Raw genomic sequence first — 19,936 nt, forward strand, 5'->3', positions numbered from 1 at the left:
CAGTTTGTTTTGAATGATGGTGTGTTTACCGACTGTGGGGGATAGTGCGTGTCATAAAGACCTACTCAGTTTAGGTGGTATAACAAAACTAACCGGTGTTGTTTTGCGACAGTTTTTGATCTGAACATTTTGAAGGTGACTTTCAGCACGTAAAACTACGAAACCACGGATCATTATGTAAAATCATGTAATATGTAAATAACATGGTTTCATATAGAACAATCACGGATGGTGTTTATGTTAAAATGCGCAAGACGTTTGGGTTCTATATATTGAGATTTTGTTTCATTTTATGTTTGGTAGTTCTTATGTTTCATAAACATGAATACATTGATTTGACTGTAGCGACACACAAAACAGGTGATTTTGACTTAGTTATTATTTTCTGAGAAATATCTATAACGAGTCAGAGTGTGAGTATGGCCTAATGCCGCTTTTAGACCCATTCATGCAATATCACTCCAATATCACCAGAAATGAGCTCACACCCTGTACCCACCTGGGAATTCGAAGAGAGAACACTTTAACCACTAATATGTCTAACCACTCCTACAACTATTATTTTCGGTATATTAAAAATACAAATGTTGAACAAGTTATTGACTTTTCATTGTGTTTGTGACTTTGTGTAAACATAAAAAAGCTCTTAAGGGGGAATCCGTAAAGGGCAGAGCACTATTGACAATGTTCTTATTCTGCAATCCATTACGCCACGCTTTCAAAGAAGAGAATGAAATTGTATGCATGTTTTATAGTGTCTTGATGCTTTTGATTTTGATCAGAGAACACAACTAAGGAACATTCCAGGAATGTTGTAGAACTAGCAGATTGGTTGTCAAAATCAAAAGTGCATTAATTTTTTATTATCTTGCGAAATCATGGTGCCACATAATCAGCTCCGTTCGAGTGTCCATTCGGTTTGTGACAAGGATATGTTTTAAGACCAGTATCATTTTGTATTCAGTATTCTTGCTTAGTTATGACATGGATGTCTGGGTACCAGGGCCTAGATTTTCGAAGCTCTCTTAGCGCTAAGATAGTCGTAAGTGCCATACATTAACACTAACTTACGACTATCTTAGCGCTAAGAGAGCTTCGAAAATCTAGGCCCAGGAATCCAACTTTTCTCCTGCAAGTGATTGTCACGATATATGATCTACAACGCTGCTTGACATCATATAACATCAAAATATATTCGTCAACTGCCAGTCGGTACAACATAAATATTATAGTTGGAATGTTGTCTAAACATGAACATAGGACTATGATGTGATACAGCGAACGTCTTAATAAGTTTTTGAAAGAAACTGTAAACTGAAATTTTCATATGAATAGTATTGCCATCCTTCTTAACACCCAAAAGGCTAGAACAGCGGGCTTCACAATATTGAAACAAAGTTAATGGTTGAGTCCTAATTAAGAAACAAGATGTAACAACAATTAAATAAATAAAGATGGGCTAAAAAAATCACAATACAGACTAGCACATATTCGGAAAAGATAAAAATGACAGAGTGAATGTTTGAAAGAAGAATTTGTATAACATTTTATTTGTGATATCTATATAATTTATTAATACATTAACGTATTACTGACAGTGACAGGAAACAAATCCGATCTCCTCATGTCAACTGATGGTGAAGCTTTAACCAAGCAACTATTATTACAAGTCATATATATCAAGCAATTAATATATATGAAAGCAAAGCTTTATTTCATTATTTTGGATGAGGATATTGAAACCTGAGTCAATAGCTTACATGACGTGATGAATCATCATATTTGAGCAGGCACCACTACATAATAATTCAGTTGCGGGCAACATAACGAAATCTGTATATTCTAATATGTCAGATATATACGAATAAATATTTCCTAAATGGTTAATAACCTAATTTCAAAAACATATTTAAGATTATTAAAAAGTAAAGGTTTTGCACAACAATATGTCGGCCCCTTCGAGACTGGATTTCTTCATACGTATTTGGAAAAAAAAGGAATAAAGGAAGATAGCTATATCAGATTTAAGGAGTTGTCAGTCCAAGATGCCAACAAGTCCTACAGCACACTTTGTTACACATTTCTGAGGGAATGATCCATAGACCCTGCAAGGTGGCTTGTGGAACAGCTGATACCCGATGATCGGACGTGGGCATATGAAATACCCAGTTTCCACACACAACGGAATCAGTAACTGTATCGTTCTATCCCGTGTATTCCAAGTTTTATAGTTGCTGACAACAGTCACAGTCATATGCTTCTTGGTGAATACTGTCCAAGCGATGCAAAATCCTAGACACGATGATGTTGATGATGATGATGATGTTGATGATGATGATGTTGTTGATGTTGGTGATGTTGTTGATGTTGGTGATGGTGATGGTGATGGTGATGTCGATGAGTAGATTTATTCCCATTGATGGCTTGGTATCAGAGTTACTTCACTTGGTATGCTCCTGTAAACAAACATAGAAATATCCTTGACTGTTTTTAAGGATTTGATTTCTGGTAGAAACCATACTTTCTCTGTCATTGCCTCAAACACATAACATGTCTTATATAATGTATACTATTATATTATTTTAAATAATAGCAATTATATTTTGCATCGGAAAGTTAAGATATTCTTAACATTATGTGGACAATTTCTCGGGTGAGTAAACATTGAGGCAAACGTATTGTGTTAATCAATAGAACCAGCATCTGTTGTTGACAGAGCATTACCTGCACTTATGCAATGGGCCAGGTGAAAACACTCGTATGAGGAACTCCTTGTGAACTCCACGCTGGTAGGTGGAAGGGACCACTATGTAGCGGCCCGGTGGGAGCATGTAGCGGAATGTAGCCTGCAGGTTGGGGAAGTAGCTGTTCCTGTACTCAGTGTCTTCCATCTGGTACACGTAGTACGTGCTGGACCCTTCATTAGCGTAGGTCATCTGTAAGATAAGAAAACATTTAGTACGTGCTGGACCCTTCATTAGCGTAGGTCATCTGTAAGATTAGAAAACATTTAGTACGTGCTGGACCCTTCATTAGCGTAGGTCATTTGTAAGAGGAGAAAACAGGTAGCAAGTGCTGGACCCTTCATTAGCGTAGGTCATCTGTAAGAGGAGAAAGTTTGTATTACGTGCTGGAAACTTCATTAGCATAGGTCATCCGTAAGAGGAGAAAACATGTAGCAAGTGCTGGACCCTTCATTAGCGTAGGTCATCTGTAAGATTAGAAAACATTTATTACGTGCTGGACCCTTCATTAGCGTAGGTCATTTGTAAGAGGAAAAAACATGTAGCAAGTGCTGGACCCTTCATTAGCGTAGGTCATCTGTAAGAGGAGAAAGTTTGTATTACGTGCTGGAAACTTCATTAGCATAGGTCATCCGTAAGAGGAGAAAACATGTAGCAAGTGCTTGACCCTTCATTAGCGTAGGCCATCTGTAAGAGCAGAAAGCTTTTAGTACGTGCTGGACCCTTCATTAGCGTAGGTCATCTGTAAGAGGAGAAAGTTTGTATTACGTGTTGGAAACTTCATTAGCATAGGTCATCCGTAAGAGGAGAAAGCATGTAGCAAGTGCTGGACCCTTCATTAGCGTAGGTCATCTGTAAGAGGAGAAAGTTTGTACCAAGTGCCTCACCCTTCATTAGCATAGCCCATCTAATATAATACATATACATATTGCTGGACATTTGATTAAAATCAGCAGTCTGTAGCAACAAAATGCATGTAGATGGTTTTATACCATACTTTAGCATATGTCATCTGTAAGAAGAGAAACTTGTAGCGGGCACTGAACACATCAATAGCCCAGGCAAAGGCGCATTTAAACAACAAACGGAATTTGTACGCGAATAAACCTATGCCCTTTTAGCGCCGGAGTTGTGTTGCAGACATCTTTGGGTAGTGTTTTAGTTACATCTTAGCCTGTTTAGTGTGGAATCAAGCCCAAAGTAAACCTGGTCCTAATGAACCCACACGCACGCGTATTGAGCTGGGAAATCCCATTGATCATAAGCAGGGCGGTATTCAACAATGAGCGGATCCTGGAACGCCAAAGAAGTAACGTGTAGTAACAGGTTTCACGGTTACCTTGAACAGATCACAGGATATGGCAGCATACTCCCTCAAGTCCGTCTTCTGTATGAGCTGTACCAGCACAGGCACATGCTCTTTGTCTCTGGAACCTGGAAACAAAAGCGATTATGTATATTATGTTATTTTTGGGGACGCCAAACATAGGATATATTTCAAGATCAATTTCAAGTATATTTGGAACCGACAAGCTTGCGATTGGTAATACTATAGTCCATGCTCGTCATACGAGACTGCAAATTTATCGGGTGATTCAGTGTCTTGGCGCGCCTGCGGCGTTGTCATTTGCTCATAATATTAGTCACTTGAAATATTGACAACTCCATCTAAATAGGGTAGTGTCGAAAATATACCTACAGGTAGATAACTGAAGACAATGAAAATTATATTGAAAGAATAAAAGAATAATGCTACTTTTTTAAAACCTTTTGCTCAAGCATTCTCCTACCTTTCCGAGGAACTGTAAATGATAGTCTTGGATTACGAAGGCGTTCCCTCAAAGTTCGTCCTGGACCCGCGGCAGTCTTTCCACGCCATTCACCGAATATATTCAACACATATTCTGTGAACAAATGAGAGAGTAGTTGTATTGCCCCTGGGAACAGACTGAGTGTGGTAGACATCTTGAAAGTGGCGCAGGGCTTAGACACATGACGAATCAGAACGACTCGAACCTACGATTATTGGATTCTGGCACGATTAGGGGAGACAACTGTGCTTAAAATTACGAATGCAAAAGTTATATACTATTTTCCTAATGCTATTGTTATAAAGTAAAAGTAACACTCAACACGACTTGTACGTTTAACTAAAAGATAGCTACGTATTATGACTGACGCATACCTTTTGATGTTTTAACATTTGTTTTACTAGTAAAGTCTCTGACACATGATTCGTTAAATGTTCAACTCATCTTGTACTTACTTAATGAATCAGGCTGCCCGTCCCTGTCGAAGTCTGGAAGTTGCGAACAAATAGTCACCCGGTAGAAATATTCAAGGAAATCTTCTAAGTTTATCCAAAATTCTCCCTCGTTCCTATTTGTCTTTATGTCACCACCTTCTCTAAGGGTTTCCCATTCTGGATCTCTGAAACAAAACCACGTTTCTCAAAATGTACAAATAGTTTCTCGAAAACAAATCAAAGGTAATCAGCATAATGTAATTATGTTCTCGGAAATAGAACCTAGTTAATCAAACTGCGTGTCAAGCAAAGAAATAGCTTCTTGGGAAAACAACACCAATTTAGCTCACAGTGCCATAATATAAATAGTCTTAAGGAAACAAAACCGAGTTAATCAATAAAGAGTGTCAAACATAGTTTCTTGAAGAGTGTAGTCACACAATTACTGTGAGTCCCACAAAAAGGTATCTCCCAGAACACCAACCAGTTCAGTGAGTGAGCACTGATTGGCAAATTATCACTTGTTTGATTCAGGTAATTCCCCTTCCCCTCTCAAACTATAGATGCCTCCTGTTATATTCGGTAGGTTCTGCGTTTTAATAACATTATTCTCTCATCATTAAGGCAATTTATATACTTAACAGGCTATCGTAAGCAATGTTGTTTGCTGTTTGTAGGAATAGCTTGCGGCCTGCGCCTTCTTAAATACGGAAGGTCTTAGGCTGGCTCATGCAATAAGAGCCAAGTTTTCTTCTCCTTAAATCCTTGTGAAATGGACGATGTAATACCGACACTATTATGGGCCTATGCCAACTAAACATTCACCATAAAGAGGAAAATGCCAAACTTTGGGTAAGGAAGATGCTACCTGGTGCCTAAACACATTCACAATAGACAGAGAAGAGGTTCTAACAGCCCTCAATTTTGTCCCAAATGCACCACCATAATCTCAATGAATTGTAAACACCAAACAGGAACAGCATGTATGCCACAGTCAACTTATGAAGTCAGCGATATGTGTAAGAGCTATGTTGCCTAGATATCCAAAAGTATACTCTTTGCATTATTTATTACTTTTGTCAACAAGTAATGTGGAGATCTGTTAATCGTCAGTTGATTAGTTTTCCAACAATTTGACGATAGAGCAGTTTCATGTACAATTGTGATGCAGCCTGTAGATGTTTTTTTTTAAAAACAAAACAACAACAAACAAACAAACAAACTGGTGGAACCAATAAGAGCAAGTAGGGTGCTGACATTGATCGTTTACCAAAATTCAGCGTATTTAATTTTTCCCTCTCAGCGAATTCTGTGTCTCTCCCTTTTTAAAGCTTATTCAAAACCCAACTGTATGTTTGTAACTTTCACTTTTTATATCTGTGGTTATTTAAGAATGGCATAAGCAAAATTATTATACTTACTGATCGTTCCATTTTCCTGCCCATTCGTGCGTCCCATGTGGATTTCGAATTCTCAGCAAATATGCTTTTTCCCCGTTTTGCCTCGTCACCTTAAACATTGGAATAGCCATGTGTTGAACACGTCTTTTTAATGAATGTATGTACTCATTAACTTCCAGCTCATTCCCAAACTCATATATTCAACTGGCGCCTTCATGTTTGGGCAGAATTCAGTTTGTTCGCATTTATGAAACTAAAGCACATTGAGCTTTTCACTCAGCCCAGTAATATCTCAGTAATCTACATGGACATGCTGATATGAATCACACCGATGCTGATGTGCATCAGTGACTCTATATCTGCGCAGTAAACAACACTTGGTTAGTTTAAACTGTAATCAATTTGTAATGGCAATCAATTGTAATGGTCGTTACACCGATGAGCCATAACGAATGCTGACTGTTAAAGAACGGTACAGTCACAATATTCTGACGACCTCTTACGACGACCTGAAGACATGAGCAATAGGATCAAATAAATCAGTGACCAACAGAACAAGTTGTGGTTGGGTCACTCAGCTCTTATTTTATGGCCAGCTGATCACCATCTTTATCACTATGTCTGTTATTTGGGATGTTATATTTGTAGGCTAATCTGAACTTCGAGCCTCCAGCGTAATTATGCTAACAGTAATAATTTTGTCCAGGCTACGTACCACGGAAGCGGCATTTAGGGAGTAGGAGTGGGGTCCCATCAATCCAAGCTGCCCATGATTGTCTTTCTGAAATAAACACAGAAGTATTTTAACTTTGCAATGGTGTCAAGTTAGTTCACTCTCACTTAGCCAGAGTCTTACCAAAAAGGTCTTGTTAAGACAACATTGCACTATGGCTAGGTGAGAGATGCGTGCCAGGTAATGAGCATTAGCCACTGAAGCGTGAGCCTTTGTTCAGGGGCTATAGTCTGTATCGACACGATTTAAGATGTATGCAAGTGTGTGTGTGTGTCTGTGGGTGTGTGTTTCTTTGTAATATGAAAATGCGGTATAGACATATTATTTATTTCTGATATATTGTTCAGAAACTGGATCAGCAACATTATTACAAAAGTACATGGTGTCATAAATAACATTAAGCATACAATGTACATGAATATAAACATCCATACAGCAACAATACTTTTAGTTCTGCAAAGGGCCAGATGAAATTTTAAGATTGATTACATCTTTTTGAAGTGGTAATAAAGTTATGTACTAATTTGATAATATCATGATTTATAGATCTGGCTAATTCTAGGTTACCATACATGCAGAGCGTGATTTACGTTATATCCATGTTTAAAATAAAATAAATCGTTTCTTATAGCATCATAGTTGGGACATATTAAAAGAGGATTGTTTGACAGAACCTGTTTCCAATGTTCATATCAGACCCAAATGAAGTGTTACAATATAAAATGCAGCTTTGCAGCGTTTGCAAATTTGACTTGAATTAAATTCTGGAAACCCAAACGTCCAGAAACTCCACACTGTGGCCAGTTTCTGACAAAGGACTTGATAAAATTGAACAATTGCAGTTTTGATGCATATATGATAAGGATGAAACAGGAAAACGGGTTTTTTTTCGAAAAAAAAATCTATAACTACCAAATTGTTTTTGCAAGGCATAGCGTGAGACCAATAGAACGATGTCATAACCCACGCCGAACTGTCAGTATGACATACAACCTGCCCCCCAGGCACAGCGCCTAAACAGACGAACCACTTAGACATAAAGTGTTGGTATATTTTGTTTGTTTGTTGTTTGTCAGCAATAATCCAGCTATATGGCGGCAGTCTGTAAATAAACGCGTCTGAACCAGAACATGCACTGATCAACAGCATGAGTATCTATGCAAGTGGGATAAGATGACATGAGGCAACCAAGTCAGCGAGCCGGACCACCCGATCCCGTTTGTCGCCTCTTACCAATTCTAACCCGGATCTTCACGGGTCCATAGAGTACTGAAGACAAGCTCTTCCCCAGAATATCATCCCGACAGATTACGTACCGAGACTCCACAAGTCAACAGAGCCCCGTTGCTGAGTGCTATCTTGATTCGGCTGTACAGTTCGGCAGGAGCAAGTCTAGAGTTGTTTCTCAGAAAGTCAATCCTCTCCGATATTCCTCCCGTCAACAACAGGTAAGCATCACTGGAGAGGCCGCCTCTGATCAACGTGTAGGACCCGTGAAATCTAAAAAAACCAATATATATTGTCAAATGAATGAAAGCCAGTGCTGCAATTCAACCTGTTGGTTTTGGGATTGGACATTTCATTGAATATGAATACTATTCTTACTTTGAAATACGTCCCATTTCTCTTTACGAAATTAATTCCAAACTGATTTATAACACTATTAATGTATACCTGTCACAGGGAATAACTGGTATCTCATTTAAGTAGAAGGTCAAATCTGTGTTAACATTGTTTCGAGTACAGCCTTGACTAATTGCTCCTGCGGCAATTAACCAGGCTACTAAGCTAATTTTTTAACCTTTTTATTTTAATTAACAATTAACATTATTATGTCGATACTGGGGTGAACAGTTCGTCTAATAACAACAGATGAAGCAATGCCATGCACAATGTCTAAGAAACGTGTTTTACAATCAGTGGATAGGTATAATTCAAAAAAATATTTAGAAATCATGCATATTCCCTGAATGAAGCAGGTTTTACATATTTTCCCTGAAAATACCAGGAATATTCCCTGATTTGCCACATTCCTGTAACATATAAGAGCATTACGTTGTATGGATCACTTATGCCTCGGTATACCCATTACAGAGTTCAGAGCATGACACCAACTCATGTCACCAATAATTAATGTACCTTGCGAGAGCCTTTTCCATCAGAGGAACCCACATTTCGTTTCTGTTCGTTCCCGATGCCGCGCCATACAAATGTTTTGAACCGGCAAATACAGGAAGATAGTCGTCGATGTAGACGTCCCTCCACTTCCCGAAATGCCAGAACCTGCAGTGACAGATTCCGTCTGTCTCTGGTATGTAGGAGGTATCGTTGATGACCTTTCAAATGGACATGCTCGTGTCCGTTATCTTCATACATGAATTTTAATTTACTTTATGCGTATTTTAATCATATTACCAATCTTCAAAACACAATATCTTGGAACGGCCGTCATGACAGTTTAGGAATTCCAGAACCTGTTTATACTTTTTGCAAACACCTGGCCCCGATTTCTCGAAACAAACTGAAGTCTGAGTTTTGCCTTAAGTTAGAGTTTTTACTCAAATTTGAGAACATGCATTTCCCAGAATGAACTGAAATTGACATTAAACTCAAACATAGTAGATAATTTGAGTTTTGTGGATAGATTACTCAAGTCGTTTGGGCTTTTTTATTTTAAAAATGCAGTTGAGTTAAAAATTCGGCTTTTTCAAATTGTCAAACTCAAATTTGAGTAAAAACTTAAGTTTGTTTCGAGAAATTGGGCCTGGTGTCATAAATAATTTTTAAGCGATTCATTCATATAATGTACGTATATTTGTGACAGCTCTTTTCCCTTTACACCAAACGGAAATTGTAATCAAGACCGGTATCTTGCACTGGCGTGCTATTTCAGTTAACAAGGTGGTATAACATTCATATATCATGTGGTTAGATCGGTTAGGAAAGTGGTATAACACACATGTGTCATGCGTTTAGCTCCTGTTTAGATTTTATTGCATTTATATTGCAGTAATATTTTGATAGCATCGGTTTTATGTCATTAGAAACAAAGTAATGAGATGAGCTACTGAACACAGTGTCTTTCACCGGTCTTCACTGTACAATCTCCATTGATTGATAGATACAAGCGTGTCCGTGTCTACCTATGTATTTTGATTTTCACCTCAGCCTTCAATGATGGTTTCAAATGAATCAATGCAAGTTATTAGGATGACACTAGAATTTACGTTAGGTTACAAAACAGATTTGTTCCATACCCTTCTGCAGAGATCTTGGTTGTCGGCAAGACTTGATAACATGGACAAGAACCAACAAGTTCCAAAAGACCTTTGCTCAATGTCCAGTCTGAAAGGGCCGTCAGCAAACAGTACGGGATCTCGGACGATTTCCTGAAAAATATGAGTGAGTGAGTGAGTGAGTGAGTGAGTGAGTGAGTGAGTGAGTGAGTGAGTGAGTGAGTGAGTGAGTGAGTGAGTGAGTGAGTGAGTGAGTGAGTGAGTGAGTGAGTGAGTGAGTGAGTGAGTGAGTGAGTGAGTGAGTGAGTGAGTGAGTGAGTGAGTGAGTGAGTGAGTGAGTGAGTGAGTGAGTGAGTGAGTGAGTGAGTGAGTGAGTGAGTGAGTGAGTGAGTGAGTGAGTGAGTGAGTGAGTGAGTGAGTGAGTGAGTGAGTGAGTGAGTGAGTGAGTGAGTGAGTGAGTGAAATTCAATGTCATATCAACATTATTTCAGTCATATCGTAACGAGTAACAGCAATGTATAGCTACAACGTGCACATGCAGTAATATCGGAGGGGTGTTTGACTGCAGGGTGGAGGTGGGGACTAGGGATTACACACAGTTACGTACAAAGATACAGCAAGCGTAACCATATAGCAGATACGTCATTATAATTATCATTTTTCCGATAAACTGTTCCCTAAATCTATGATCAACTTAATTTATCTCTCTTCAAGTCACAAAGTGGAAAAGACATGCAATAACGTTTCATTATTGCAATTCGTATGTTCTTCTCTGAAACTTCATCCCAGGTTAGACCAAACTTGTTCAATGAGCATCAAACGGTATGACCTTCATAATGCATTTAGGCCTACGTTTATGAAAACATGTGCCATGTACAGACAAGTATGTAGCTGTATGATCAGGCCTGTAAGTAAGTAAGTGACAAATGCATGATTAGTCTTGTCAGTAACATGTTTACACACAACAATCGTCTAGGCTTTGAACTGACATATTTACAAACAATCCTATTTCAAACAGTTACAATAATGAAAGGTAGCACATGGTCCGGTGTGTGGACTTTCCGGGAGGCGCTAGGATAGCCTAGTGGTTAAAGCGTTCGCTCGTCACGCAGAAAACCCGGGTTCGATTCCCCACATAGGTACAATGTGTGACTCCCATTTCTGGTGTCCCCCGCCGTCATATTGCTGGAGTATAGCTAAACGCGGCGTAAAACTCACCCACTCACTCACTGAACTTTCCGGACATATCAAACAGGCACCCCATGCATTCAAATGTCATTCTGTGTAGTCGACGTTTAACCAAATGCACTCATACATGCATTCATGCTACTTGCTTCTCCAAATAATGATCCAGCAGCGTTTCACAACTTATGAGTACAATCGAAAAATCTCTCTTTATGAATAATACAACGTACTTTGATCAGGATTACAACATTTATAGCACAGTAAACCTCTTAAGGGGATACATGGAGGACATGGTGACATTCAATGAATTTACGCATCAGTGATGAAAATGATTTCCGACGCCCTTGCCTACTATGACCTGTACCATATGTTACCATGGGTGTGCTGGTGAACGCCTGTAGGACAGGACAGATACATTATACTGTTTATACTGTTAGAGTCGAAATCGAAAAATGGGCATATATTTTCCGGTTCGTCGAACATAAGGTTGTCTGATTTGTGTAAAGGCCGCTGTCGTATAGCAGAAATACTGCTGTGCAGCGTCAGGCTAAATATACTACCCATCAACAGTTTAGACTCACTGAAAGGACTCACTCTATATTATGTATATATATATATATATATATGGTTACATCGAAGATGAATTTCTTCACTAACTTAGGGGAACCTACTGCAAACCTTATGCAGATGAATTGCATGAGGACCATGCATCTAATTGCCGAAAAGCATGTGAAAATAGCGTGCATGTGAAAAGCTGCGATTTGATGTAAAGTTTTGTTAAAGGTCACATGCAACGTAAAACACAACTTTGCAGATTCTGATACCTTTCGGTATGGACATAGCGAAACAAATCGTCAAAAATGCAAATTCAACTTATAAAGTTGAAAAATAACGCGATGAAAAAAACCGCGCGAAATCGGAGTTCAAACGTTTCACTAATTTTCCCCAGACTTTTCTGGGGAATACGGGTTTCAACAGCTGGGCTGCGCTCATAGCACGTGCGCAAGTAAATAGGTTCGCGCAGCTTGGAAGCGGGTTGTCGGGTGAATACTCGGTGAAGGCTTGGCTATTTTTCTAATGTTTTGTTGATATCTCACAGGCGCGAGCTTTTTATATGTTATGACAGTAAATAAACTGTTTATATAATTTCATTTGTCTATTTCACCACACGTTCTTCTTACCGAGTCACTTTCTCAGTTCGATACTTAAAAGCAATGTCATTATTTAGCGTTGACACAATTTCTAACTGTGATATAGATATATCGTTGTCACAGACAAAACTCAATGTCTTGTTTTATTGACACCTGTGTGTCTGCCTGCCTGTCTGCTAATGACAATATTCAATACACAACTGCCATCACTGACCACATGCAATTTGAACTTAACACCAATCATGCTATACACCATAAACAAAATGCATTGATTTATGGCCCGAGTTCGGTCTCTGTCACATTATGTAATTACACAGACAGGCAGGTGTGATACTTGAACACATGACATGTTATGATGTCTGTTGATTGCAAAATGTTATACACAAAAAAATGAGCATGTATTTACAAAACTCAACATCTCTTTATATACACACACAATGAGCCGTGCATGAGAGCGGCATCTGCAAATGAACCTGCCGTTACACTTGAGTGCACACCCACCCGCTCTGACGGGGTTCGGTATCCCGGCTGCTTCGTTTCGAGGGAGGTAAACCCAAGTACAAAATATTGCACTTTTGATTTGGGATTATACGCTTATAATTTTGTTTATTTGTTTTTTCATAATCAGCAATGCATATTATATGTCATGAAGAAGTGATAATTGTGTTTTAATTATGTTTGATTTTTTGGTTGCATGTGACCTTTAAGAATTCGCCAATTTTCTCAGAGTTTCATCATATATTGAACTCATGACAATAATTTTTTCCAACCTTTCGAATTTTTTTTACAATACATCAGTTCATGTGTAAGCAGTACCTTTAAACAGTATGGAATATTTTGCAAATCTAGTTTAGAACAGTTGCCTGAAGTAAGTGGCTACATTTACACTTGTGAGTCTTAACTAAATGGGTAGTATATATTTCCCTTTTTAGGCCAATTTGTGAATGGCAGGACATGCTTATCCTAGTCGCGAACACCCGGTGTCATCACTGATTTTCAGTGATCCATTTATATCATTTTCACAGCTATTGTTTCCTTTACATCAAGCGGAATGTGTTTCGGAGGATAGTCAAGAGTGGGTATTGTTTTGGCACTGACGTTCTATATGCATGGCATGGATTTGGGAACTTTTATAATTGCATCCTAGTTACGAGGGGAGGTGGGGTAACCTAGTGGTTAAAGCGTTCGCTCGTCACGCCGAAGAACCGGGTTCGATTCCCCTCATAGGCACAATGTGTGAGGTCCATTTCTGGTGTCCCCCGCACTGATATTGCTGGAATATTGCTAAAAGAGGCGTAATACTACACTCACTCACTCCTAGTTACGTCTCACCTGCGGTCTCTTCCATTCCACGTCCATCCTGGAATCGTCAGTTATTGCAACGTCCAGTGGAAACTCTGGGTCGGTCCACACCTCACCAACAGGGACCGAGGGTCGCGGCATCCCTTCATCTGGTACCGGCGTGCTTCTGAAGTCAACAGTGCTCTGTTTTAGGCCAAGGCCCTGTGGGTTGTTGTGGTAAACGTCGGTGTAAGGTTCCCTGTTGTCATCGCTCTCGCTGATGTTGTCGAAATCCTTAACTTCTTTCGACGAACAGCAACCCATCGTTCACATGTGATAAGCCTGCATGACATGGCATAAGTAGTGCGGTTAAAATTATGTGATTTGATAAAGTGTTCGAGTGAGTGAGTGAGTGAGTGAGTGAGTGAGTGAGTGAGTGAGTGAGTGAGTGAGTGAGTGAGTGAGTGAGTGAGTGAGTGAGTGAGTGAGTGAGTGAGTGAGTGAGTGAGTGAGTGAGTGAGTGAGTGAGTGAGTGAGTGAGTGAGCGAGTGGTTGGTTGGTTGGGTGGGTGTGAGTGTGTAGTGAGTGCATATTTTCTTCCACTAAACGAACAATCTTGCGGCCCTTCTCGGCAACACATTTGCAATTATAATACACCTTTATTGTGTCGTCCTTATTGATAATTTAAGTTTCAATTTCGTAATAACCCGAAACAAGGCATTCCAAGGGAAACATGTAAAAACAAATTTATGTCCATAATCTTCATTCTCAACAGACTTACATAGAGAAATTACCCAATGTCGTGTCGTGACAATATACGTGTTTGAATGTATGCCCCTAGAGACAGCAGACTGTTCAGATCTGACTGCTGAACCTTCCACTTCACATGTATATTTATAAGAAATCAGTCAATTGTACGATTCACACCTTATCATAATCATGACTTTGAGTTTATGAATTAGAATCATGACAATATTTATGAATACTGTTTATAAATTATTACATGATGTTATTGTTCATATCCAACCACTACCAATTTCCAACCTCCATCCTCAATATTGAGGAAAATTACTTCCTACAAACATTTAAGTATTTGTGTACATCTTACAGATATAATTTATACACAAAGGAGGAAGTTACGCGGATTTCCAGTAGACACACGAACGAATGTTGTAGACAGCTGCCCAACAAAAATGTCCGGTAGAATATGGATGAATGTTTCAGACGGCTGCCCAAACCATAACAACATCACTGTATAAGGAAATGCATAAAAATAGGCGCTCAACCATAACACAAGCAAGGTATGGAGGAATGCACTTTATGTTTGTCCTAACCTCATTACAAGTGGGAGAGACAATGCTCACCATTACTGACCAAACCATAATATAACCCCTGTATGATGGCGTGCCCTAACATCAAATACAAACACATCAGGTAACTGTCCAAACCATTACACAAACACTGTATGCAGGAATGCACTGTTAAGCGTGTTCTAACCTCAATACAGGTTCGAAGAAAATGCATCAGGTAACCATGCAAAACATAGCAAAAACACTGTATTATAAAGTGTGACCGAACCCCGATACAGGTGAGAAGTAAAATGCATCAGATAACTGTCCAAAACAACAAAAGCACTGTATGGTGGAATGCATTGTAAAGTGTGCCATAACCTCAATACAGGTAAGAAGTAAAATGCATCAGATAACTGTCCAAACCATAAACACAAACACTCTATCAGGAATGCATTGTAAAGCGTGTCCTAACCACAATACAAGTGAGAAGTAAACTGCATCAGGTAACAGTCCAAACCATAAACACAAACACTCTATCAGGAATGCATTGTAAAGCGTGCCCTAACCTCAATACAAGTGAGAAGAAACATGCACCATGTAACTGTCCGAGCCATATCAGAAACATTGTACGGGAATGCATCAGACAGCTGCCCCAACCATAACCCAATCTCTCTATACAGGAAAACACCGCTGTCCCAATCAAGGCACAGGTGTTGCAAGAACAGACGAAATGGGCGGTCGGATACCATCGCCATTGATCTTTGTCACGTAGCACAATACTTCATGTTAAAGGTTTCTGGATATATGTCCGCTTTCAATGTTATCCGACACATGAAGAAAAAGACTAACTAGTTTCAATGCATTACCTTCAGTTACGATAAACTATCCCAACATCTGTCCCCATCTACCGGTACGCTGGCTACCCGCGTGCAGTTTCTGTGTGCTAACAGAGTCGAATTTGGGTATTTCTTTTCATATATCCGGTGCACTATCATTGACACGCTTCCCGCTTCAGTGAACGTGCCCGCGGCTATGGGGAATGCCACAAAGTAGGGCGGTAAACAGGGATTCAGCTATTCAGCAAAGCTGTTCTTTATTATCCATTCATGCAGGTGATTCAGGTGGCGTGTTGAAACCGAACGCACATGTCATGTTGACATAATTAGACATTTCATGTATGGCAAGTGTGTTAGGCTATTGGTAACACAATTCCCGGGAACACCTTCAGCAAGAGTTCAATATTTAGCAAGCGTACCCAGATTTGAAATGTCAACAATTTGAATAATTTATTAGAGTCTAGTTGCAGGCATACTTGGCAAATTTGAATACTTCACAGGCAGGTGTGTACATAGTACAAAACGGGACGCACAGTACTTAACAAATAACAATAAAGGGAGACAACTCTATATAGTTTTGTTAAAAAGAACCCTGACAAATATTTGTGTTAGCCATCCGCCATTGTGTCTTCAGTTTTCTCTGACTAAATTATTAAAGCAATTATTGTGGCGAATTCATATGCTAGAGGATTAGTATGGAGTTAAAGACCCCCCTATAGAAACATATTTATCGGAGTACTGTGATTTTGCGAGAGGATTCGCATAGAGTTTTGAAGCATTGGGACATAATTAAACGAAATACTATTATCATGAGGCAGTCATGTGCTAGCCCACTAATTAATGAAATCTGCATGATTCGAGAAGGCTTTGACCTACATCGTATTTTAGTGTTATATTCGTGAATATCTGATTAAAATAAGATGTTGTTAAACGCCAGGTTCCAGCAATATGACGGCACCCTGTAGATTATCGAGTCATGACAAATCAGTGATTGACATCATGAGCATCGCTTCACGCAGCTGGGACACGATGACATGCAGTCATGCAAACCACGCGTATGATTGCGGCGTATCCCCCACTCATTTGAGTAGGCAGTGTAGTGTTTAGTTCACCCACTCACCAATGTGAAAAACACATGAAGATTCGGGTTAGAATTGGTCTCTAGTAACCCATGCTTGTCGTAAAAGGCGACTAACGGGATCTGGTGGTCAGGCTTGCTGACTAGGTTGACACATTTCATCGTATCCCAATTGCGTAGATCGATGCTCATGCTGTTGATCATTGGATGTTCTGTTTCAGACCCGATTATTTACGGACCGCCTCCATACAGCTGGAATATTGCTGAGTGCAGCGTTAAACAACAAACCAACCAGCTTAGATCAGAAAGTAACAGATAACACGGCATGCCTGAGAATCTTCCTGACCCTGTTTACATACGAAGGTACATAATGAACGCAATAATGCACGTAGTTTGATTTGAGCAAGTTAGCCAAAAATATAAACAATATATGACCAGTAAGATACGACAACTCTTACCTGAAATTGTGTATCCATGTATCAGTAAGGTGTTTCACGACCTAGATATGGCAATAGTAAGCTGATATCAACGTTAATGCTGCGAGCCCCGGCTGTCGCAAAGCACAGTGAACTATGCATATGCATATCGATTATTTACTGGGTTACCGAATTGATTCCTAACCATCTGTGTGTGTGTAAATGTGTTTTGTTTGTATTCGGTTTAACGCCGTCTCGCCTTATGACAATGCCCGGTAATGAGTGAGTGAGTTTAGATTTACGCCGCTTTTAGCAACATTCCAGCAATATCGCGGCGAGGGACACCAGAATGGACTTCACACATTGTACCCATGAGGAGAATCGAACCCGGGTCTTTAGTGAGTGAGTGAGTTTAGTTTTACGCTGCAGCTATATATAGTTTTAAGCTCCAGCTATATGTCGACGGTCTGTAAATAATCAAGGCTGGACCAGACAATCCAATGATCAACAGCATGAGCATCGATCTGCGCAAATGGGAACCGATGACATGTGTCAACCAAGTCAGCGAGTCTGACCATCCGAACCCGTTAGGCGCCTCTTACGACAAGCATGGGTTACTGAAGGCCAGTATTCTATCCAGGACCTTCACGGGTCCGGGTCTTCAGCGTGACGAGGGGACGCTTTAAGAAATAGGCTACCCCACCGCCCCGCCCAGTAATGAAATGTCTGAACTGGATTGGACCAGTGATTGATATTGCGAACATCTTCATATACTGTCGGGGAGCTTTGATAACCATGTCACCGAGTCGTCTGATAACAAGAACATGTTTGGACATTTGAACACTTGATTTTGTAATATAGCATGAAATGTCGTAGTTTTATCTGTTGTCTCAGTGCCACATCCAGGGTCAATAAAATATGAATGGGACGAAATTTAATGCAGCAATATTGACAGGTAGGGCAGTAAACCTTATCTACATGTTTGGTCATTTTGAAGAGTATTCCAATTAGAACAGGGAGATAAGACAAGCAGGGAGGTACGCCAAATGTTAAGTCTCACATAGCAGTCAAGGTGATCAAATTTTGAACATAGATATGTACATGTATTTCAGTAATACAAATATATTTTCTCTAAGTAGGAATTTATCAATATTGATTACATGGTGTTAGAAGTTATTTTCAAAAGGATGGATCAAGCCCCTTCATGGTACCATTCAGAAACACCGAACATGACAACCCCATTCCATGTAGCTGTGACTGGTCTATCAGCAATACTGACTTATACTGACGCTGATGCTTTGTGTGACTGCGAGTGGTAACATGAGACACAGGACTATCAATATTAATGAGCAATATTGATTATAATAAACTGCACAAGGCATATTTATATGAATGTCGTGTATGCAATGTAGAATTGACGCCACGAACACCTGCTGCCAATATAATAATGTATCGGTACCAATGAATACATTGAAAAATACTTGGTTCAGATATATTCTGATCAGATAAGAATAGGGTTCGGGAAATAACTGTTCTGACATTGTATAAACAGAGTATGATGCTATGTTCCAATATGGCGACTGAAGGGATCGGTGATCAGTCTCTCTGACTTGGTTGACACATGTAATCGTATCCACCGACATATAGCTGGAATATTGAGTGCGGCGTAAAACAAAACTCACCCAAAACGGTAATCGTATCCCAATGGCGTAGATCGAGGCTCATGTTGTTGATCACTGCATTGTCTGGTCCGGACTCTATTATTTACAGACCGCCGACATATAGCTAGAATATTGCTGAGTGCAGCGTTAAACAACAGCAAACAGTACAATATTTATTATTGGCGTGACCCATATAGCGAGGACACTATTATCTAAAAATGTGTCACAACAGACCATTTCTTATTGAATAACGATACAATGTATGTCAGGTTCAGAACGCTTTACCTTATCGTTGGTTACAGATCGTAGAGGACGGTTCACCATTCAGTGAAACTCGACAGTGAGGGTACGGTCCTGTGAGTTTCACATCGTTGGTCACAGTAGCACGTCACATAAGCAGTGTGTACGATAACATGGTGTACTACATGATCAGGTGTGTGTCTCTACAGCTCAGCATGCATATGGATGAGTCAGGGTCCTACTGGCCAGCACCTGTTTCAGTTACAGAAATGACGACGATGTAATACGCAGCAGATGTCGTTACTTGACATGTGTTGGTGATGAAAGGGATGACATTTCCCTGACATCATGTACATGATCACTGCACTTTGGGTCGAGTACAGAGTTCCGTCCAGGAAGCCTTTATATTTGGTTCGAATTTCGGAGACAATGAAATTT

General features: G+C 39.6%; 1 protein-coding gene across 6 annotated transcripts; it reads right to left on the reverse strand.

Moving 5' to 3' along the window:
* Nucleotides 1-1,521: 1,521 nt before the first annotated feature.
* On the reverse strand, nucleotides 1,522-19,696 carry LOC124274220 (calpain-A-like). 6 transcript variants are annotated; one of them, XM_046709565.1, is made up of 12 exons: nucleotides 19,544-19,696; nucleotides 14,027-14,317; nucleotides 10,380-10,511; nucleotides 9,262-9,458; nucleotides 8,439-8,622; nucleotides 7,105-7,170; nucleotides 6,411-6,499; nucleotides 5,011-5,174; nucleotides 4,535-4,648; nucleotides 4,084-4,178; nucleotides 2,725-2,936; nucleotides 1,522-2,456 (listed from the first exon to the last, which is right to left on the reverse strand). In XM_046709565.1, the coding sequence occupies exons 2-12, from the start codon at nucleotides 14,297-14,299 to the stop codon at nucleotides 2,408-2,410; spliced, it is 1,575 nt and encodes a 524-aa protein (XP_046565521.1). In that variant the 5' UTR covers nucleotides 14,300-14,317; nucleotides 19,544-19,696; the 3' UTR covers nucleotides 1,522-2,407. The 6 variants fall into 6 exon arrangements, with proteins under 6 accessions (XP_046565521.1, XP_046565529.1, XP_046565514.1 ...); XM_046709573.1 differs by lacking the exon at nucleotides 19,544-19,696 and adding an exon at nucleotides 17,640-17,722; XM_046709558.1 differs by lacking the exon at nucleotides 19,544-19,696 and adding an exon at nucleotides 16,134-16,284.
* Between the last annotated feature and the right edge of the window lie 240 nt (nucleotides 19,697-19,936).

The sequence above is a fragment of the Haliotis rubra genome, unplaced genomic scaffold (genome assembly GCF_003918875.1).
Source record: "Haliotis rubra isolate DU_JTF1 unplaced genomic scaffold, ASM391887v1 Scf104, whole genome shotgun sequence".
Classification (NCBI taxonomy): Eukaryota; Metazoa; Mollusca; class Gastropoda; order Lepetellida; family Haliotidae; genus Haliotis; species Haliotis rubra.